The 23,239-nt window shown below is 42.0% G+C and overlaps 1 protein-coding gene across 7 annotated transcripts in view; it reads right to left on the bottom strand.

The window, feature by feature from the left end:
• Window positions 1-1,813: 1,813 nt before the first annotated feature.
• The window catches only part of LOC109401275 (protein enabled), a 111,452-nt gene continuing 90,026 nt past the window's right edge, over window positions 1,814-23,239 (bottom strand). For 2 of the 7 annotated variants that reach the window (XM_019673758.4, XM_062842746.1), the window contains 6 exons: window positions 19,506-19,769; window positions 19,307-19,444; window positions 18,980-19,244; window positions 2,986-3,071; window positions 2,714-2,905; window positions 1,814-2,454 (listed from right to left, as the gene is read on the bottom strand). In XM_019673758.4, the coding sequence (XP_019529303.3) occupies window positions 2,308-2,454; window positions 2,714-2,905; window positions 2,986-3,071; window positions 18,980-19,244; window positions 19,307-19,444; window positions 19,506-19,769 (1,092 nt within the window). In that variant the 3' untranslated portion in view covers window positions 1,814-2,307. Of the gene's footprint in view, window positions 2,455-2,713; window positions 2,906-2,985; window positions 3,072-13,444; window positions 13,603-18,979; window positions 19,245-19,306; window positions 19,445-19,505; window positions 19,770-23,239 lie in introns of those variants that run through there. The other 5 variants (XM_062842747.1, XM_062842748.1, XM_062842749.1 and 2 more) reach the window with 5 other exon arrangements.

Below are 23,239 nucleotides of genomic sequence, written 5' to 3'. Positions count from 1 at the left end.
TAATAGTGCTGATAGATTCGAAGCTAACGTACGAACAATGGATTACTGCATGAATTTATACTGGCCTGCTTGCTCTCACACATGGTTTGACTTTTGAGCGGTGACGACACCGCTTAAACGTCAAATTTTCTTTGGGAGTGAGCGGGCCAGCCCAAGTTCGTGCAGTGGACCATACTTGAACACTTTATTGACGTCAATGCGTTCGACATGACATTTTGGACAAAAACTGATTGTTTCTAAGCTGAAGGACATAACTTTTGTATGACTAGGAGAGAAAATGACATGATTTATCTAAGTAGGACCGATATGACAAATGAACGGATTGGCTTTGTTTTAATAGTTAGGTTGTTTTCGTATCTCGTATCATTGGAAGCCCATGACATGTTCAAAACTAGTGTCTATCATTGGGGATGGAGCCAGAGCTGTAGGTGGCTACCAACATAGGTGTTATCGCAGTAACGACTGTTGTCTTCAATTGGTATTTGACCGTTATATTTCTTGGAGATAGCATAGGCACAGTTGTCAACATAGACAGCATTTTGTGTTATGTTATTTCCAAGAAGTAAAAGCAAGGACATTAACATCCCTGGGGCTTCAGGTTCCGCGGGTTAAGATTTATTCTGATAGCTTCATAGACTTCACATGACTGAGGGCGGACATGACTAATACATCTATTGGAGGGAAAATGCAAAATTTTGATTAAAACTACTAAGGCACAATGTAAAAACTAGTGTTAAATTGGGCAACATAGCCTATTCCGTCTAAACATTGGTCTTTGTAGAGATGAAATTTGAATAACGGGTTCAGCCTTGACAAACAAGCTGTCACGCAGCTCCAACTGAAAACCCATAAAAAAAAAAAAGATATGGCTGATAGTATGATAGTAATATTTGTTATTATTATGTTACTATACTATTCAATAATAAGTCATTCGGGGGATGAACCAGCCTCGGGCTTAAAATCCCCATAACGAAGAGCCAATAATAATAATAATAATAATAATAATAACTCTTGTAATTGACGAGTTATTATTAATAGCATGTTTTATTATTTATGTGTTATCCTGAGCTATTCATTAAAAACTTAAGAATTGCAAATTTAGATGTGACAAAATATGTTATTCTTTAGTTATTGGTTTGTTATTCACCTCCACCCGGGATTAGGAAATCTACAGCATAAGCCTCAACATAATTTCATAATAACAGTCCCATCAGGGAATTCAAATTTCGGTCATCTCAAACCCCACTTCTCCCCTCGTACACTTTCGTAGAATATTTGAAAAGATGTATGGTGCTAAGTATACTAAGCCAACTTAGTATGGCTGAAAAATACATACATTTGGACCATCCAATTTTGCATTCCGCAATAACTGATAAATCCAGACAATAAAGATGAGTAAAACCTAGGCTGACCAGATTTGTCCCGTTTAAATACGGGACACATTTCGGGAACTCAACAAAAAGCAAATCAATGTCCAAAAACAGAACTGCATGTTGTAAATAATGCTATTTCAGCTAGAAAGAACGAATAATTAAATCCAAAACGTTAACTATGCTCCAGTGACGAGTGTTTGAAAATTTTGTTGTCCCGTTAAATACGGGACGGATGGTCAGCCTAGTAAAACCAAACCCCTGATTAAGCGAAAAACTGCGTCGTGGCTCACATAACATTTCGTGTTTTCAAACATCTTGCTGGGCAGAACTACTTTTTGTTTCGCTGTTGTCTGACAAGTTCGTTCCAAATTGCATTTCAGTTAACAGTTTCCTCTCTTCTTTTTCTTTAGGTTAGTTGTATAATGTATCAATTGTTTGAGTTAATTTCATATTTATATATATTTTTAACATATATAGCCGCTTTCGACCGCGCTGCACCGCACGGATCGAATCTTCAGTACACACAAAGCGACGAACTTCTACAACCGTCGTCGTCATTTTTGCGAGTCTCCAGATAAGAACCTACGAAATAACAAAACAGAACCCATCCATTGCTGCGCCTGATGGCCGTGTACGCATTATACAGCGTACATTTTACCGTTTCTCTTCGTATAAAAAACGACCTAACATCCCCGTTTCGCGAGAGACCAAAAAATGAGAAGAAAAAAAAAACTCGATGGGGAAAACCCGCACCCTCCGGCGCACGCGTAAATCGGTGTCCGTCCCCACATACAACTATCCGCTAATAAATACTCACCCCCCACGTGTCGCGACTCGTAAAACCTACTAGAGACAATTATTACAATTTTACTACTATCCAGCCTTGTTGCTGTTGCTGCGTACAACGGTTCGCCCACACACCACAGCCCGTCTTTTACCTCCGGTTGAATTCCGATTTGATAGCTTCGACGATTTCCTGTTTCGCTTTCGCGATCTCGTTCCGCATCTCCCGCAGGATTTCCTCCTTGAAGTTTTCCAGCTCGACCGCACTGGGCAGCGAAAAGCTGTCACCGTTGATTTGCTGCAATAGTGGAATGGTGGATGAATTCCATTGGAGAGAGTTATTAGAATCGTGAACTTGGATTCCAAAACAGGGAACTATATCATCTTAGACAGCAGGGTCATTAAATTAAAAGTTCTCAAATAATCTCCTACAACTAAAAGACAAGCCTCTTTCCATGATGATCTCCGAATCCCAAAAATTAAAAATTAAACTAAGCTCGAGGGAATTGTCCGTAAGAATACCATTAAAATCATATGACTTTATATCTTTCACCCACCTTGAGTATCGTTTCTTCGCTGGCACTGCCGAATCGTTTCCGCGACGGTTTTGGCGATTCCGATCCGCTAAGACTGGTGTTGTTGCTGTTGGCGTTGTTCTGACTGCTGCTGCCCAGCTTGTGCGGCAGGGTGCTAGATTTTTCCCACGCCCGCTGGCGTCCGTTCGATGATCCGTCATCGGTGGAGTCCGGCTAAAATGGTGGGAGAACAAATTGAGATTGTTTGCTTACCACCAAATGAGCAAGAAAGAAGCGGCTATTCTGCACCATACCTCCTTCTTTTCAGCTTGTGCTCTCCGTCGGGCTAACGTTTTCGCCATCTCGTCCATCATCGAGGCCATTCCGGAGGATGATCGCCCTAGTGGGAAGCAAAGTAAAGGAAATTTTAGCAATACGTTTATAAGGAGAAATATGGGATAAATTTAATTGAGAAACAAAAACTTAAACGCTACTTTGAATCCTGCTACATTTTTTGAAACAACTTAACAATTCTATGATGTAGCTTGGGAAGCTTACGGATTCAGCTGAAAAGTAACCTACTAGGCATCGTGAAAGGGTTCAAGGATGAACAATTATCGTTAGTAACACCATTACAACAATTAAAAATAGAAAACAGGTTTTTTCGTTCAAAACTGTTTTTACAACTTCAGACTTTCTTCTGGAATTTCCATAATGTTTTCTATCGGAATTATTTCGTGCTTTTCTCGAGATATCTCAGTTTTATCAAACTTTTTTTCAATATTTTTTCCCGGAGCTACTCACAGGACTTCAGGATCCCTCATAGAATTTCTAACAAGAGATATTCTAAAAAAAAAACTACTGGAAAAAATCTCTGCAAAAACCCCTGGAGCAACTATTAGAGAAATCACAAAAAGAAGACACATTCGGTACCAGCCCTGTGTACCTAGTAAACAAGTTTTTTTAGCTCCGCTTTTTCGCGATTTATTTTCGTTCAAATCAAAGTTAAATTCGCGAAACGCCAACCTGAAGCCGCAGAAGGTTCCTCCAGACCCGGTCGGGCAAAATGCGGTCACCGATATGACGCACATGACCCTCCGAAGTCAAACCCATTCCCGGAACAAACGAGGCCTAGAGGTAGAGCAAAACAACAGTGAAACAAATTTGCACCCCCCGCGCGCGAAAAGCCCGTTCATGTCATCAGACCAGCAGCAATCCGTGGTTCGTTCCAAACCCCACGGGCCGGCCGCTCTATCTCCCGGCAGCGGCTCCCTGCAACATGGAATCAACATCACAGTAAACAACGAGTACGAACTACTGTCAAACGAAGAGGGTGAAGATGACGAAATGCCGACACTAACTCCAGCGCCGGCGATATCAAATCCGCCACCTAAATCGAAGAAGGTCCGTGTCCCACCAATCTCGGTAGTGGGCCTTACAACCAAACAAGTGCGTGAAGTGATGTCGAAAAGTGATATTTCGCAGACTGAATACCACATGAAGGCAACCAAAACAGGTGTCAAGCTTTTGTGCATGGGAGAGGAAGGCTATCGTGGTGCAGTAAGTGCATTGAAAACGTCCAAAATACAGTTCCACACTTTCACTCCGGCTGCCGAACAACCGGTAAGAATAATTCTGTCCGGATTGTCGGTGTACGACATCTCCGAGCTGGAGGCGGAACTTGCTTCCTTCAACATTGTTGCGGCAGAGGTGAAGCTGTTTTCTAGGAAGGTTGTTGGTTTAGAAGAAAGTGCGTTGTACCTATTGCATTTCGTGAAAGGATCCGTAAGGCTATCTGAATTGCGGAAAGTGAAGGCAGTCTTCAATACCATAGTGAAATGGCGTTACTTCGAGCGGAAACCAACGGATGCTGTCCAATGTCACCGGTGCCAACAATTCGGACATGGAATGCGAAACTGCAATCTTCTACCGTTATGCGTAAAGTGTGGGGAAAAGCATCTATCTACTGAGTGTAACCTCCCAAAGAAGGCGGACCTTGAGCTTGGTGATAGGAACGGGACACGTGATTCCATCAAATGTGCAAATTGTAGCGGCCAGCACACAGCTAATTATCGTGGTTGCCCCAGTCGCAAGAATTATCTTGAGAAACTGGCGAAAATCAGAGCCGAGCGACGAAATCCTGCCCCTCCGCCTCCACCCCCGCGCCCTCTGCAGGGCCGTCCTAGTAGTTCGGGAAATTCATACGCTGAAGTGTTAAAAAATCAAAGTAGTGATAAAAACCTCTTCTCGGTATCCGAATTTCTCGCACTGGCGAGAGAAATGTTTGACCGGCTTGCTACCTGTCAAACAAAGCAACAACAACTTCTAGCTCTTTTCGAGCTAACGACCAAGTACGTCTATAATGGATAACTTAGGCTACTTGCGTCTGGCTAACTGGAACGGGCGCTCCGTTCATGGAAAGAAAATGGAATTTTTTGACTTCTTGGACCAACATAGTGTGGACGTAGGGATCGTCACCGAAACCTGGCTCCAGCATAAGAACGCATTTAGTCACCCGAAGTTTCGTTGTATTCGTCTCGATCGTGTTTCCAATGACGCTGAAAGAGGAGGAGGGGTGCTGATTGCAATTCGAAGAGGCATCAAGTTCACCGAGCTCAACATTTCGACCAAGGTCATCGAAAGTGTGGGCATTTCTATTACTACCCCAAACGGAAACCTCCATATAATTGCTGCCTACTTTCCTGGAGCGAGGAGGCGATCGATTTGGTCACAGTTTCGTCGGGACATTGCCACCCTTACCAGAAGAGCTGATCCGTTCTTCATAATCGGTGACCTGAACGCACGCCATCGTCACTGGAATTGCTTGAAGGCAAACAAAGCTGGAACACTGTTGTACCAAGAGGCGGCTAGTCGCAACTTCTTCATCCACTTCCCAGACTCGTTTACGTTCCAACCAACAGGTCGCGGCCGACCGTCCACTTTGGATTTAACTCTCTCAAATAACCTGCTGGACATGACTAAGCCGGTCGCACACAACGAGTTGTCATCGGATCACTTTCCTGTAACGTTCAGCGTCAGGCTCTCTGCTCCAATCATAGCATCAACACCGAAGTACCGTTGCTACTCACGAGCGGACTGGCCGCGTTTCCAGCATGAAATCAACGTTAAGTTGGATTTGCTTGATCCGGTCACTACAACCCTCAACAACGAAGCTGACGTTGATGCCGCCATTCGGTTCCTGACAACAACGTTATTGGACGCTGAAGCTATTTCGGTTCCGGAAGTCCAGAAAAGTACCTACAAAGTAGCGGAAATTCCAGAGACTACACGTAGATTGATCACGCTGCGGAACAAACGCCGGCGGCAGTGGTACAGAAGAAGGGATCCTATATATCGGGACATTGTGCTAGCGCTGAACCGTAGAATCCGTCATGAATGTGATCAGGCGAATTACAGCAGATTCAGCGAGACTCTTCGTTCGTTGAACGGAGATCGTGACGCATTGTGGAAAATAACAAAGGCTTTGCGGAAGTCGACCAAGTGCAGTCCACCATTGCGCCAAGACGACAGCATGGTTGCTTCTCCTCTAGAGAAAGCGAAACTTCTGGCAAGGAGTTTCGCGAAAGCGCACACTAATCAGCTGCCGGACGATCCCGAAACAGTCATAGCCGTAAATAGATCAATCGCTCATATCGATCAGACTGACCTGACTGGAGGTCATCCGTGGCTGATTCGTCCAAAGGAAGTAGCCCAAATCATACGAAAGCTCAAATCAAAAAAAGCTCCTGGTCAGGATAAAATTCGAAACTGTGTGCTAAAGAAGTTACCTCGTAAAGCCCTCATATTTCTCGCAAAAATCTTCTCTGCATGTATTCGCTTCGGATACTTTCCAACCAGTTGGAAACACGCCGTGGTAATCGCCATTCCGAAACCGAATAAAGACTCCTCGATTCCATCCAACTACAGACCGATCAGCCTGCTATCATCTTTCAGTAAAATACTGGAACGAGTGATTCTTCAACGCCTCCAGCAACATTTGGAGAATACACGGATTGTCCCCGATGAGCAGTTCGGTTTCAAAATAGGTCACTCCACCAACCACCAACTTACCCGGCTCGTAAGGGAAATTCGTACCAACTTCACGCGAGGAAAGTCCTCCGGTATGGTGCTTCTGGATGTCGAAAAAGCGTACGACTCAGTATGGCAGGAAGCAATCCTACACAAGATGCTGCAAGGAAACTTTCCAATGTATCTGACGAAAATAATCCGCTCATTCTTGTCAAACCGCTGCTACCATGTGTCTGTTGATGGACATTCTTCAGATCGACACGAAATACCATTCGGTGTACCACAAGGGGCTGTGCTGAGCCCCACGCTGTACAATATTTTCACCGCCGACTTGGTCAAGTTGGATGATGTCCAATACTATCTTTTCGCTGACGACACTGGTTTTATCGCTTCGGACTCCGATCCAGCTATAGTGATTACCAAGCTGCAAGCAGCCCAAAACGCAATCGAAAGGTATCAAAAGAAATGGAAAATTAAATCAAATGCTGACAAGTCTCAAGCAATCTTCTTTACCCGGAAACGAAGTCCTCGAAAACTCCCGAGAAACGAGATTACAGTTTGGGGTCGCCAAGTTCCTTGGTTAGACGACGTAGGATATCTGGGCTTAACCCTAGACCGGAAACTAACTTTTGCCACACACATAAAAAATGTTTTAAGCAAGTGTGACAAACTTATAAGGATGCTCTACCCGCTGATAAATCGCCGTTCACACCTGGACATAAACTCTAAGCTGTTGCTGTATAAGACGGTGTTCAAACCAGCGATGACCTACGGTTTTCCAGCATGGCATAATTGTGCAGCTACTCACAAGAAGAAGCTTCAGATAAAGCAGAATAGAATTTTAAAAATGATGCTGAACTTGAATGCGTTCCACTCAACTGATGACGTTCATAGGGCTGCCAAAATAGAACGAATCGACGATTGGTTCCAGCGGGTGCTCCCAAGGTTTTGGATGGGATGCGCCTCTTCAGCAAATCCGCTGCTACAACAACTAGCTACATAAACAAACTGTGATATTAGGTTAAGAATAATACTTTCCTCCAACTATACCAACACTTTTTGCTACTTCAAAGGTTTTTTTGTAATTTTTCCTTTATTTGATAATATTTTTGAAGTTGTTTGTTAAGCGCTAGATTGCAGAAATTGAATTATATAGCTGTTGAAAGGTAGTCCATATCTCAGCTCGGGAACATTATTTGCACTTATGTACTACGGAATAAATACTGAATAAATAAAAAAAAAAAAAAAAACAAAAAGAAGACACAAAATTTCCGTTAGGGATTCCGGAACGATCTCTGGGAGCTACGCCGGAAAAATCTTAAGACAAAAATCCTGGAAATAACTACAAGGAAATGACTGGCTAGCTTCCTAGCTACGCAGGAAGAACTCCCTGAGAAATATCAGCAGAAAGCTCCTACAGAAACCTTAAAAAGTATTCCGAAAAAAAAACAGGGAAAAATCTAGAGAAAAGGTCCAGGTCCAGAATAAACGATTATGATGATGTTGATGATTGTGTGTGTACCCTCCATCAGCGCATGGTTGCAGAGCCATACCGGAAGGGAAAGATCAACTTCATGGTTGGTTGTAGCAGGGTAAGCTAAATTCACTGGCGACCTTCGGAAAACAACATTATGGTTGTTATCTCGTGACAAAAGCCTGGCCATCCCACGGACATTTTCCCGGAAACCAGCTCATTTAGTTTATTTAGGCTAACCTCTTGAAATCCTCAAGTATGTCATATTTAACGCTAAAAGGGATACCCGGGGTCCATTGGACCTCAGGCGCCTTTCAGAGCTCGTCTTTGATGGAACACACTCAGCGAGGTGACGAAACTGAGGCCATGAAGGTATCCCTTTTAGGGTTAAATATAAAATGGAACAACAAAGAACGAAGTATTCTGTTTTCGCCCTTGGCATCTTTTTTTTTCCTTCTAAACCATAGGGGGATGAATCTGCTCATCAGACACCCTAACATGAAGGTTAGGGTAGTGTGGGGTTAAGGCCGTCTTCTACAACACTAGTAAAAGCCAGGACTACTCACTCCTCGACCCATTAAAACACATTCCTATGGTCGCCAAACCATACGTCTCTCCGGAACCACCAAGAAGGTATTGCTTCAGAGAGGGGCTAGTGCATATCGCACCCTCAAGGTTAGCTGCCGTAGCCTAGCAGCAACGTACATCGATGACTCGCTCTGGAGAGTCCATCACGGTAGCCTGCTGGCGCTTAGCCAGTTTCCCGAGTGGTCCTCGCCACTCCCTTTGTCCTCGGAAGGCGGGCAGGGTCAACCCCGCCCGCGCCCAACTGCTTGGCAGACATCAAGAACTGATGCCCACGTGCAACCCGATCTGACCTGCCCGTAAGGAAGGGTATAACTACCCTTCAGGCCCTATCAGATGCACCCGAAGGTTGCAGACAGCAGGGTCTCACCTACCCCGACCCTTGCCGGGGACCCCTTTCCAACCGCAAGCTCGGATCCAACCCAGTAGACCGATGCCACGACAGCACCGCTACCGGGACTTACTCTCCGCGGCCACTTAATCGCTGTAAGGGTCGATCTCGACCGCAGGGCACCGGTATGACCTACGAAGCCGACTTCGAACCCCTGGACCACCTCTTGCACTGCATCTGGACTAGCCATTCTCCGAGTCCACGCGCCACCTCCTCTGTAGCTCCCAGACGATATGGGTGATAGCCGTTGAAACGGCATTCCAGCGAACCTCATCCCTACACATCCTCTGGACCAAGTTGTCCGGAGTTGTGGCAAGCATGTGGTCACGCATTGTGCGAAAACGCGGGCACACGAGCAAAACGTGTTCCGCCGTTTCCTCTAAACCATTGCACACTGGGCATTCGGGAGAATCCGCATGCCCGAAACGGTGTAGATACTGTCGGAAGCAAGCATGACCTGTAAGGACCTGTGTCAGGTGAAATGTAACTTCCCCATGGCGCCTATTAATTCAACTATCTACCCTCGGTATCAACCTATGGGTCCACCTTCCTTTGGTGGAACTGTCCCACGCGCGCTGCCATTTGACCATAGAGGCCATCCTGACAGTCCTGCGTATGCCTCTTGTGCCGCGCATTTCGAAGCACTCCATGTCCTCACTGATAAGAATGCTGATAGGCACCATACCAGTAATGACGCAGAGAGCGTCCTGTGACACGGTACGGTACGCGCTCGCAACCCTCAGGCACATAAGCCTGTAAGTACTTTCCAGCTTCCGTCGGTAGCATTCAGTACTTAGCGCGGTACCCAACGACGGGCCGCCATACCTAAGTAGGGTGGGGCGGGGCAAGATGGGTCGCGGGGCAAGATGGGTCAGTGCCATTTTCGGGCGCATTACTCATGTTTTGATTATGTTAATAATTTTGTTAGATGATCAGCGTGAATATACAAAAGCTTGGGACATTTATTGAAAAATTATTCACTCTCATTGGAAATAAAAAATAAAATAGTTTTTAGCCATTTTTCTTATGCGATACATTCCATATAATCTCCATATAAACGGCCGCGGGGCAAGATGGGTCACCTTCAATTTTGAACGTATTTTTGGAGCATTCAAAAGTTATTTATTTTTTGTTACAAGACTATCTCATAAATGACTTTAATCAAGCGGAATGAGCGCTCAAAATTATAACATAAAATTATGATATTTTTTTAGTGAAAACATCGATTTTCAAGCCGCCTTAGGACCACTCATATCGTAAAGTTTTTTATATTCCAAATAAATTTATAAAATGTTTAATAGTAGCTTTCGTTTACTCAGTATGGATATGGAGCATATATGAATGCGGAACAAATCTTATATTTTGACGTTTTTCGTTGAGAAAATGTGAATTACTTAAAAGGTGACCCATCTTGCCCCGCCCTTTTTTTACGTCCCAAAATCGATCACTTTTTAAAACTGCTTGTTTAACATCATATTTTGTATTTAATGAACTTTTTATCGACTTTTAGCATAGCTAACTAGTGTATTAAAGAGTAGCGGACGAACACAAACCAATACGATTTGTATTTACAAATTTATGGTGATCCATCCTTAGGTGACCCATCTTGCCCCGCCCCACCCTATGGACGTAGCAACACTAGCCAAAAGCTTGCGCTTACTGGCGTACACCGCTGAGCTATTGGACATCATCCGGGACAGTGCCGCAATAGTTGTGGAGGCTCTTTTACAGGCATAATCGACGTGGCTACCGAAGGTAAGATTATCATCGATCATCACGCCCAAGTGCTTGACAGAGCGCTTTGACAGGATAGTGCATTCTCCTACACTGATCTCCGTCTGCTGCGCCGACTGCATGTTGTTAACAACCGTCACCTCTGTCTTGTGGTGAGCCAGCTCCAGTTTCCTGGACCGCATCCACGCCTCCACAACCTTGATCGAGTGGTTGGTAGTCAACTTTATCTCCTCGATCGTTTCATCGTAGACTTCGAGCGTAATATTGTCGGCAAATCCGACAATCACCACTCCCACTGGGTACTCTAACCTCAACACCTCGTCGTACATGACATTCCATAACACCAATAGAGTTAATAAACTATAGAGGACGAATGTCGCTGGTGTTCCCTTTGTTCTCGCTCGAAAACATGCCGGGTATCTATCTGTCAAACTGCATACTTTTTCGCGTTGACACTTATATCCCTGCCTATCTCCGCCAGCAAGAGATGTTGCGGCGGCGACGCCAGCGACATTCTTCCTCTATAGTTTATTAGCTCTATTATAACACCGGACACAGGATGGAACCTTGCGGGACTGCTGAGGTTATGTGAAAGCACTTCCGACCCACCTCCGTGTCGTAAACTAGTACGCGATTCTGAAAGTAGCTTCCGAGAATCTTGTACAAGTACTCCGGTATCTCCAGACGCAAGAGCGCATCGGCAATAGCAGCCCAACTGGCGCTATTAAATGCATTCCTTACATCCAGAGTCACTACCCCGCAGAAGCGAATTCCCCTCCTCTTAGGCTCGAGTGCTTTCTCGGCGGTTTTTGTAACCGACAAGATAGCGTCTACGGTGGACCTCCCCTTCCGGAAGCCATACTGGTTGCTCGAAAGACCATTTACGCCCTCAGTGAACCTCAACATTCTATTGAGGATGATCTTTTCGAGCACCTTCCCCGCCGTGTCAATCAAGCATATTGGTCTATATGCCGACGGGTCTCCGGGTGGTTTCCCCGCCTTTGGCAATAGTACCAGGCTCTGCCTCTTCCAAGCTTCTGGGAAAACTCCCTCGTCCAGGCATTTCTGCATAGCAGACCTGAACATCTCGGGAGCCTCTGCAATAGCTACTTTTAAGGCCAGGTTCGGAACTCCGTCCGGACCTGGGGCCTTACCTACGCTAAGGTACTTAGCTATCCCCGGAAGTTCCACATCGGTGACCCTCTCCTCATCGCCAGCCCCAGTCCCCGGCTGTCCTACGAAAGGAGGCCAAGGACTAGGATCACGACGCGGAAAAAGTCCTCCAATGATCCCCTCCAACATCTCTGGAGATTGCTCTGTAGGACCCACCACACCTCTCGTCTTGGCCATAACGATCCTGTAGGCGTCACCCCACGGGTTCGTATTGGCACTCTGACAGAGACCCTCAAAGCAGGCCTTTTTGCTTGCTCTTATCTCGCCCTTGGCATCTAATAGGTTAAGAATGCCATCCAAACCATATTCAATGTTCACTCGTTTGTCTCCAGTCGCCGGACAAAAGATAAACCACAGACAGACATATCTGTGACATGTCTGTGGATAAACCACCGGCGAAGATAAACGGTCAAAAATCGAAAGAAATACCGAAATCCTGCGCGCGAGAATCCTGCTCTATGAGAATATATTACAGTTGGGGAAGAAGAAGAGATTGCTATGTATTAGTAAGAAGAAAAAATGTAAACACAAATGGCGAGCAAACTTCCGAATCTTCCTCACACTCTGTTTACTTTTTATGCCGACTGACCAATAGTGTGGGTCATCGGAACCGTTTTCTCAGATCAAAGCTTTTTGGTTCCGTTTCGGGTCCTGAGTATCTGTGCAAAATTTGAGCACGATCGGTTGCGTCTACACTTTGCGCATTGTAATTGAAATTTGTACGGGATTTTGTATGGGAAAATATACTTTTTGGAATTTGTCATTAGTTGAAAAAGTTTGTCTGAAACTTTTTAACCGATACTGTAAAATGATAGCCTAGGATGTTCTGAAAAACTTTCTTTAAGACCGCAAAGCGATCCGATGCTTGTGGAAATAGTTATAACCAACGAACCGCATGCATGTGTTTATGTTTTAACATGTATAGGAATAACAATAGCAACAAAATCATGCTGTTTCGCCAAGCAATGCCAACGCTATAACTTTTTTCATAAGCATCAGATCACTTCGCTGTCTTCGACAAAGTTTTTCAGGACACCATAGGCTATGTTTTCACTTTATCGATTACAAGGTTTTAGAAAAATTCGAGCTTGTTATGAAAGAAATAACATAACCGATCGTACCCAAAATTTTGCAAACTTATTTGTTTTAAAAAAATCGAGCTTGTAATGAGAGAAAGTACGTTGAATTGACACAAATGAATACCAACAACTATGGAACAACTAACTCGCAGGTGATTGCTGCCAATTTCTAGCAGGTGCTTTTTTATATAAGGAGGGTTCATAGAAACACGACGTCGGCTGACAAAAATATCTGAATCTGATATCAAAATATTTCAAACGATTAAGAGAAGAATTATTATATGTGCTTGAATTCCTGAACAATTATATTTTAAGTGGATTACCTAAATTAAATAAACAGGAAGAACCAACTTGTGAATCAGAAAGCTTAATTGTGTTACTGAATATAGGAAGGAAGTGAATATATTCTGAAATGTGGACATGCATTCCACGCGAAGAAAATGCAGACACTTACTTCTGTGGAGATCTGGTTGTTTGTCGAAATCCATTTCGCAATTGCGAGGAAGATATGAATATAGGTACATTGAAGAGTCAATTTCGCTTCGATGGGAAGGTAACATTTCGAAACACGTATAGACAAATAGGTGAGATTGTAAACGGTATTCTTTTGCGGTTGCGCTAGATATTTAGCAGAACAAAAACGAACTTGGCAGAAGTACGAAATAGTTTATGGTAAACATGCGAAAACATATGACAGCTTGGCAATGAAGTGAGTATGGATGACTGAAAAGTTTAGTTTATTTTGTTTTTCAAGATGGAGTTTAAACAAACCACACAAAAAATGTCGGCGAAGCTTACACAAGATAAATACAGTATGCGCCCAATAAGTTGTTTTTGCATAGTTTCATGTCATTTCCGGCCGAGATGAAATTTAATGTTTTGTCGTTATCTAGTGTAAGTTAAGGTTAAATACATATATGAATATCAGTTGTTATGACGCTAGTGGTGTAACATAGCTGGGTTCAGTAAAACAGTTGTGTTTCGCAAATTTACCACTACTGTGCCTTCTGATTATAAACTTCCGAGTATGGTTTCAGACAAACAGAAGAATCTGTTATTACACCATGCCACCCACTTAAAACCCAAGCAAATTACCAGGATGTATAGAGATCAGTTCTTTGAAGAAAGTTTTTCATAAAGTAATTGAAAGTAACCTTTTGTAATCTGTTTGTCCCTAATTGTTATTTGGATTATACAAATGCTATAAGATATTTACAGTTGCCTCCAGCAGCTCAAAGAAACAAACTGTATGTTTATAAATAACACGTTTATTTATTTGAAAATAAAGTAGATTTACTTGAATAAATATATCTGTTCAACACTTTGTAGACAGAATCAATGGGTTATATAGTTTTAAGTGCACAGGTTTTGGTTTTACCGTGACCGGCCCTAATTCTGCGCAGTCCCTAATTCGGCGCACTTTCTCGAATATATCACAAAATCACGGGCGTTAGTTCAATATTAGCTTCAACTATATTTTTTGAATATTGTTTCAATAGTAATGAAAAAGTTTGTGAAGAAAAATTTTTCAAATCAACGACCATTATTTTGTAAAAAAATAAAATGATGTTGCAAGTACTGGAAATTGCCTAAAATCTGTGTCCGTTAGCGAAACTGCTAAAAAGATGCTTCATGAGCTGAAGCATTTTATGAAATAAATAATGAAGAGAATGTCTGCTTTTCCATGCGCATCCTGTACAAATGTCTTAGGGGAATCAGAATCGGCAGAAAAGAATTGAGTTTTCTTCTTCTTTTTTTTAATCTTCTTGTTCTTCTTAGGTGCGCAGAATTAGGAACCGGTATTAAATGGTGGTCCTAATTCTGCGCAGACATTTCAACACTAAGTTTTGAACATATAATTAATAAACAAACATCATATAAATGCCACCATAGTTATAACTGGGATATTCTATGTTTCTAGCAATCCGGTGCATGTAATTACGGCTCAACAAGTTAGTTTATGAACTTTGAAGGCTAATTTACGATTTTTGAATTTTTGATCTGATAGTTCGACCGGACTAACCACTTGTTTTAAACATTTGCTATCAACCTCGGGGGAAATTTTATGTATTCATGCAAGCATTTGTCAAATGCGAGATATGATGTGAGTTTACATGGAATTTTCTCAAACAGTGGAAACCCTGGAGTTAGACAAGAAAGAAGTTTCAGTTTGCAAACAAAGATTGTGCCACCTTGTCATGGCGAAAAAGTTGATATTGCCTTTAGAAATAAAAGTAAATTTTACTAAAATGTGCACATGCGAATAACTAAAAAGTTTTACGTAGTAGTATTTGATAATGCAACAAAATTGTGTATTATGATTCAAATTCCCTTTGCTTAGTAATCAAAGTAGGTAGTATCAATGTTGAGGACATGCAAAGTTCCAATATGGTCGTAATGTCGTAAAAAAAGTTGAAAATGAAGAATTCAATTGAATTTCATCTATGAATCATGTTCCCATTACAACATGTTATCTTTTTAGTGTTTTCCCCATGTGCGCAGAATTAAGAACATTAGTGCGCAGAATAAGGAACATTCCAAAAATGGATGCGCAGAATTAGGAACAGAGACACACTTTAGAAATTTCATGATTTTACTTAAAAATTAAGTGTTTTGTATAAGAATTATATTTTTCCCTCATTTACAAAGCTAATAACTATGTGCAGTCAAAAATTCAGCCAAATCGGTTCGATTTGGAATTTGTTACAGCTGATTGAAATTGAAAAAGTCTTAGATGCGCAGAATATGGGCCCTCCACGGTACCTTGCGTATCGAATTACTAAAACCGAAATCAATATTCATGGGCCCTAATCATTGTCAGGTGGTTCTCTAAAAATTCTGAACATCTGTGAAATTTTTATTTGTCGTGAATGAATAGCATTCTTAGAATGTGAACGTTTCTAAAACAGAAAGAATGTTTAAGTGATCTTATCTTAAACCTCCTAAGATGTTAGGTTTTCGCACCACGATGGAGTAGTGTACGTTCAGCGTGACTGTCTGGGTCATATTGACTCCAACATCCTACTACAGGGTGTCTACTCATAACTCAAAATAGAATTCCCTGAGCTTTCCAGGTTTTTCAAGGGAAAATTTTAAATGTGTATACATTCAAAATATGACCCACATTTTCTAAAAGTAATACTCTTCATAAGCTATACAAATTTATCCCTAAAAGTTAAGTAAACATCTTTCAAGATTTCTGAGAGTTGTTCCTGAGATTTTTACCAGAGTTCCTTCCTGGATTTCCGCAGAAGTTTTTCACGAGATATCAGTTAGAGTACCTCTCGATATTTCTTTCAGAGGTTTTTTGATATGCTTCCAGAGTTTCTCGCTGAATTGCTCCTTCCATGGAGGAGGAATCCATCCAAAATTATTCAAAGTTGCGATAGTTTTCCGATATTTCTCTTTGATTTCCTCACGGAATTTTGCCCGTAGCTGCTCTTAGGATTCCATGAGGTTTTGAGAGTTCTTCGTTAGATGTCCTTAATATTTCTTCTCGAGATTACTCTTAGAACTTTTTCAATGAGACTTTCTCATATGATTTCACTCAGATTTCTACGAATATTTCTCCGGGAATTTCTTATAAGGAATTTTGTAAGTTATCCCGGGAGACATTCTGAAGAGAACCGATGGCAAAAATCTCTGCGAGAACTCTGGAAGTACCTGTTACAGAAATTCATAAAGGAATATCCAGAATTTCGAGACAACTTTCTGTAAAGACTCTGGGAAGAGTTCTGGGAATAATGCAGACGATCTGTAAAAAAAATCTCAGATGGATCACTGCAAGGATTCTGGTACAACTACGAAGAACAGCTTGGCTCTGAAAGAAATCACGGAAAGAATTCAATGAGAAATATCAGCAATAGTTCCTGAAGAAATCCCAGAAGACACTCCGGAAAAAAAATCTTAGGAGAATGTTCAATTTAATTTTAGAAAAAAAAAATGAGAGACGTCCCAGGACCAACACTAGAAGGAATCTTCTAAGAGAAGTTCCAGCTGAAACTCCTAGAGAAATCTCAGGTAAAACTGCAAAATAAACCCCGCGAGAATCTTTAAGAAATATCCCGACAGAAACTCCCATAGAAAACCAGGAAGGAGCTCTAGAATAGAGAAATTTCCTTGAAGATATTACAAGAAAAACTTTGGAAGAAATCCTGCAGAAAATTCGTGAAAAACTCCTTAAACTTCCAGGACGCGCGCCATCAAGCAGTTTAAACTGCACCGCGCTCGCACTGTATACGACGAGCGAGGTTTTTTGGTAGTGAGTGTTGTACTTTTTACAACGGCGCGCGCACTGAAGGGTTAAGAAATCCTTGCAGATTCTCTAATCAAAATCCCAGGAATAACTCTTGTAGCCAATCTTGTAAACATTCGATACTTTTCACTAGAAATCCTCTACATAAAGATGAGCGGAAGTTACATACGTCGATTCGGCAACGCTGTTTGTTTTGGTTTACAACAGCTGCCAACACTTGCAACAAAGCTAGATGTTCAAACTTTATGAGTGACTTCGTTGTGGTTCAAGTTGTTTTGTTTACATTTTCTAATTATGGTAGAATTTTTTTTTTCAATTTTTTGTTGAAATAGCGGAGCAATCGAAGAAATCTGAAATTCAATGCAAAAGTGTTACGCTAATCATATCGGCAGAAGTGAAGCAAGAAGCAGCAATGGAAGTTTTTTCGACAAGTGCCGCAACAAAAGTGTCGTCAAAAGCATGAGCTTTTGAAAGCAGAATATATAATTTTTTATCTTTTTACTAAACATGCATAAGCCGCCAATATCTCGATATTAAAAATAAATTATTTTAATTTATTTAGTTCCGATTGCAATACCGTTCAAACGACGCCTTCCTACGAACGATAAGCATGTTCATTTGGCTCACACTTTGACAGTTCTCTCTGCACGATTGGCTCACAATGGCCGCCTCCGCAGATCTCTATAATGTAGGATTGCTACTTTTCACTAGTTTCATTTCGATGCCGCAGTCGGGTGTCAGCTTGCTCTGTTACATTCATGCGCTACCGTTACCTCTTACACACAACACGAGCGGTAGGACGAAGATCAATAAACATAAACATGGGTCAAATCAATGTCGTCTGACACGATGACATTTGTCTAATTCTAGATTTTCGCATGGATTTCAGTCAATTTCGATTATGAAAGTTAATATTAGTTTATTCTTGCTTGTTGAATTGAATACCACACACATATGGCCAACACAGCTCTCATTGTGGAGGAAGACAGGAATAACAAAATCCGAATCGTCTCCCGAAGCCGCAATCGTGGTCAAGTGCATTCATTGGACATTTTTATTTCGTACGGTAGTTTGATTGCTTGTGTTGCGAATGTCGGAGACAAAGGCAACCGAATATCGACGAAAAGGTGTCAATGACTGTGATCTCTAACAAGGCTGCTTGTAGCAACTCTGAGAGTAATTCTGGGAAGATCTCCTTGGGAAGTCCCAAGTGGAACACCGCTCGATGTGCAGTATTGCTTATTTTGTGTTGTGCACAAGTGAAATATTGATTCAATGTATAAAATGGCGCTGCATGGTCTTAATGAGGTGAAAATGATCAAACATGTTTCTCGATGAACTGCGAAAATGGAGATTTGCCATTCCGCCAATTGGTAAAACACTACACGATTCCTTCACCAATCTATCGCTAAATTTTGTAAGCCTCGATTCATGCCGATACTTATGGACGGTGGTTGTTGTTAGTCGCTCGTTAAAAGGGTTTATGATTGGCCACACACGAGGAGAGGGGAGAATGAAACAGAAACGAAACAACAGACAAACAAACGGGACAAATGTTAGTAGCTGTTAGTGATGAGAGATAGTCTACCTATAGTTCCATAATTACCACTACCTCCGCTAGAGGTGCTGCTACCGCTGTTCTCCGTCACGGTGGTCGTCGCTACCGGTGGGGCTGGGGCCGATTTGGCCGGTTGACTTCGCTTCAGTTTGGCGGTGGCCAGCTGCAGTGCTAGCGAGTTGATGCCGGCGTCATTCCCCTTACCTCCGAGCAGGTTGGAACCGGGTGGAGGTGGTGGCGGTGGAGGCGCTGCCCCACCTCCCCCACTGGCCGGTGGTAAAGGTGGTGCCGGAGGCTGGAAGGTGGGAATTCGATATGAGGATGGATCCCGGAAGGCCTAAGGATGTTTGTACTTACCTGTGGAACGTTGGAGGGTGCCGAAAGCGAGAATGCCGGTGGCATCGGTGGTGGTGGTGCTTGCGGTGGGGCATTCACCTGCTGCATCTGAGGTGAGGACTGCTGCTGTTGCATCTGTGGTATTGGCATCTGGGGAACCTGAAGCGAGAGGAAGGTCACTCGTGTGTTCCCACCCATCTGTTCAAGCTCACGAACTTACCGGTGGAATACCGTACTGTGGCTGTGCGTTGTACGACGTGCCATTCGTTTGTCCATAGTTGTTGGTAGGCTGTCCCGGCGGTAGCATCATCTGCTGGCCGGCGTAGATCGGGTTGGTGCTGTTGCTGGTGTTCGGCGAGCAGGTTGCCGTGGCGTAAATCGCTCCATTTGGCATCGGTGGCGCCGGTATTTGCGAGGCCATCTGGTTTATCATTTGGTTTTGTTGATTCGATGCTACGTATATTGGCTGCTGATACTGTGGCTGCTGAAGTAATGAAAATGAGAAAATAACATAATCAGCATACAAACTAATCGAAAGGTGGAAGCAGCACTACTAAGAACATTAACCCTTAAAGGATGTGGACAACTTTTTTGCATAGTTATACTTATAGCTTTTGACCCAGTGGGTGAATTTTCAAAACCAAAATGTTTTTATCAAGGGGATTAGTTGTGCTATCATATGCATACATGGAGATTATGTTATGCTAGAACATTTTGGAGATATAGCTGCAAATGTAGTGTACACCACTTGTTATTCGCTCGATTTCGAGTAATATTTATATGCAAATGTGATATATGTTAGTGAAAATTGCCCAAAACACCTTGTTTGGGTTGTAGCTGACAGATAGCAATGAGTTATGTCCTTTTACAGCTATAACATAGATCTCCAGGTTATCCAAAACGTCCAAAATTTTTGAACGCTGTCTACTGAATACAAATAGTTATGTTTACTATTTAAATCACTTGAACTTGAAGAATTACATTCAAATATACATTTTAAAACATGAAATGATGGCAGTCATAACCTGATGATGTTCAAGGCAACTTAAAAAAGCTATGAAGCTGTGATTGTAAGGCCTTTACCTGTAATAGTATATCAAACTAATGTATGCATGTCAGAACTGATTTCATTAGATCCATACATGTAAATCAGAGTATGGAAGACTAACTGCACATCAATGGCGATACCATAGGCCATCCAAATCATTCTGGAGTTAAAGCCTTTATATCTACACAGGTAATAACGCATCGGTTGCATTTCAAACTAAGTATAGTGCGTTTTGGTAGTCTTAGAAGATCAGTTGAATCATATGATACTTGTATACATATTGTAGAGGCATCCTGGATCATCCGAACTATTCTGAAGTTGAAAAATATGGTTTGAATTTGAAATGGTGTACCAACAGAAGTGCACAAACATAAGATTTTGCCCATTTGATTTATACACATAGTGCAAGCCATGGGAGAGAAGTTTCCAGATCATCAGGGATATCTGAGGTCATCTTTCAGTTTTATGTGGTTAAGGCCTTCAGATCTATACTCGTAACAAAGCATCCTGCACGTTCAAAACTGGGTGTAGTGTGTTTTAGTAGACATAGATGATGAGTTCAACAATATATCATATAAATAAAGCTGTTCTAGATCATCCAAACCATTCTGAGCTAAAATATACGGTTTTCATTTGTAATGACATATCAATAAAAGTGCACTAATAGCAGCATGTATCTCATTTGATTCAAACATATAATACAAGTCGCTGGAGACAAATTTCCAGTACATCAGCAATGTTTTTTGTATTTATGTTTTTTTTTTAATTTTGATTAATGTCTCCAGATCTACACTCGTAAAGAAGCATCGGCTACACGTCAAACTCACTATAACGCGTTTTGGATGTGATACTTGAATGTACATGTTAGAAACTTCCCGGATCATCCAAACTATTCTGAAAATGTGACATATGGTTGACATAGTTTTTTTTTCCTGTAGATGTTGCAACTTAGGATTAGAAACAATTAATAAATAATCTTGTAGATCATGTCTAAACTATCTTAGACTGTATTGTAGCAAAGTGTCTGCCTATACCACTGGAGTAATCTGAAAAGCGGGATGTACTGTTGTTAGTGATCAGTCATTCTCCTCTACATGGGTTATTTCACAAAAATAAACGCGACTCAACGACAGGGACAGTATGGCCTTGGACGTTGTGATCCAACCCCGTACGTTGGAGTGTCCTGCACAAAGGTACTCGAAGTTTACGAGCGCAACAAACACGTGACATGCGCAATGTTACTCACCTCGCTGACATAGTGCACGTTTTGGGGTCATAATGACCCCAATGCACGACGAGGATTAAATATGAGAAAAGTCAAATGTACTATACGCTACTTTTCAAAACAGCATTAAATTCCAGACATGATCTCCAGATAGCCTAATAGACAAGACCTTGGATTACCAATCGTTGGATCCCCGTTTTAGTCGGGAAATGTTCTCGGCTTCCATAGGTTATCATTGTGCTTGTCACAATCATCTCATTTTCAAAATGCTGGCATTTCGTCAATTTTCAACCAATTTTTTTTAAGTCGCCCTCAATCGATCATAAATTGGTGCATGATTATTACACCCAAGTGACCATGCAATATCCGGAACCATTTCGGAGATATTCCGGATTGTACTGGGGTCAGGGAGGGTGCCGAAATGGCTAAAAATGATTATTTCGTGTGTTACTGTGTTTGAACAGTCGATTTTCAGCTGAATTTTCACTGCGAGCAAAAAAACACAACTGCGATAATCAGATTTGAATAAGTTGACCTATCCGGATCACCGTCACAGGTTCCGCGGGGGGCTCATTGGGGACACTTCTGGTTTTCATCCAAAACATGTCGTGCGACATATCAAACTTCATGATTTCGAATGACTGAGTCAGAAACGATACCCTGAAGTATGTATCAACTAATATGGCCACCACGGAACATTTACCATAGGTTCCACGGGGGTGACATCGGGGACATTTCTGGTTTGCAACCAAAACATGCCGTGCGACCTATCAAACTTCATGATTTCAAGAGAAAGGCGCAGAAAAAAAAATGATACGGCCGCTCCGGAACACCTGAAACAGGTTCCGCGGGGACCTCTCAAACACAATAACACACGAAATAATCACTTTTAGCCATTTGACAAAACAGAAACCCTACCCCACCCCCTGACCCCAGTACAATCCGGAATATCTCCGGAATGGTTTCGGATATTACATGACCACTTTTTTTTTTACTTTTTCGTTTATTTGGAAGGCTCGGGCGCCACATGGGCATAACTGAGCCGAAATCTTTTGTTTTTACAATGGTTTTACATTTTACAATTTATTACTGCCTTAAAACTATGTTAGTTTGGGAAGCCGAAGTACTCGCGGCTGTTTCGAGGTATGCATGACCACTTGGGTGTAATAAACTTGCACCAATTTATGATCGATTAAAGGCGAATTAAAAAAAAAAATCGGATGAAAATTGACGAAATGTCAGCATGTTCAAAATGAGTTGTCGGGGCTCGGGTATGTGAAGGTTAATAACTGTGAAAGTGCCCTATGAACACTGAGTTGGAGAGAGGGAGGCCCAGTAAGAACGTAAAGCCAGAAAGAAGAAACACAAGAAGATACTACAAATTTACAACGACGCTACACGCTATGTCTGAACCAGCAGATTATAAAAATTGAATGTACATCCATCGGGTTTCTTTCCACCAAACATCAGTATTCAAGCTATATTTTAATTTGCAGAAGGTTTCAAAATATTCTATCGGTGAAAATTTTTCCATACATTTTGTATGGGAGAGAAATTGTCCAAAAATAGGATTTTCATTCAAATTTGTATGAAAAACAGCTAAAAAGCCGAAAAAATCAAAATTTCCCCGATGAAATATTTTAAAAGTTTCTGCATATGATCATATAGCATGAATTCTGAT

This window comes from Aedes albopictus, chromosome 3 (assembly GCF_035046485.1).
Source record: "Aedes albopictus strain Foshan chromosome 3, AalbF5, whole genome shotgun sequence".
NCBI lineage: Eukaryota > Metazoa > Arthropoda > Insecta > Diptera > Culicidae > Aedes > Aedes albopictus.
The sequence above is the reverse complement of the archived record's forward strand: the minus strand, read 5'-3'. Positions and strand labels throughout refer to the sequence as shown.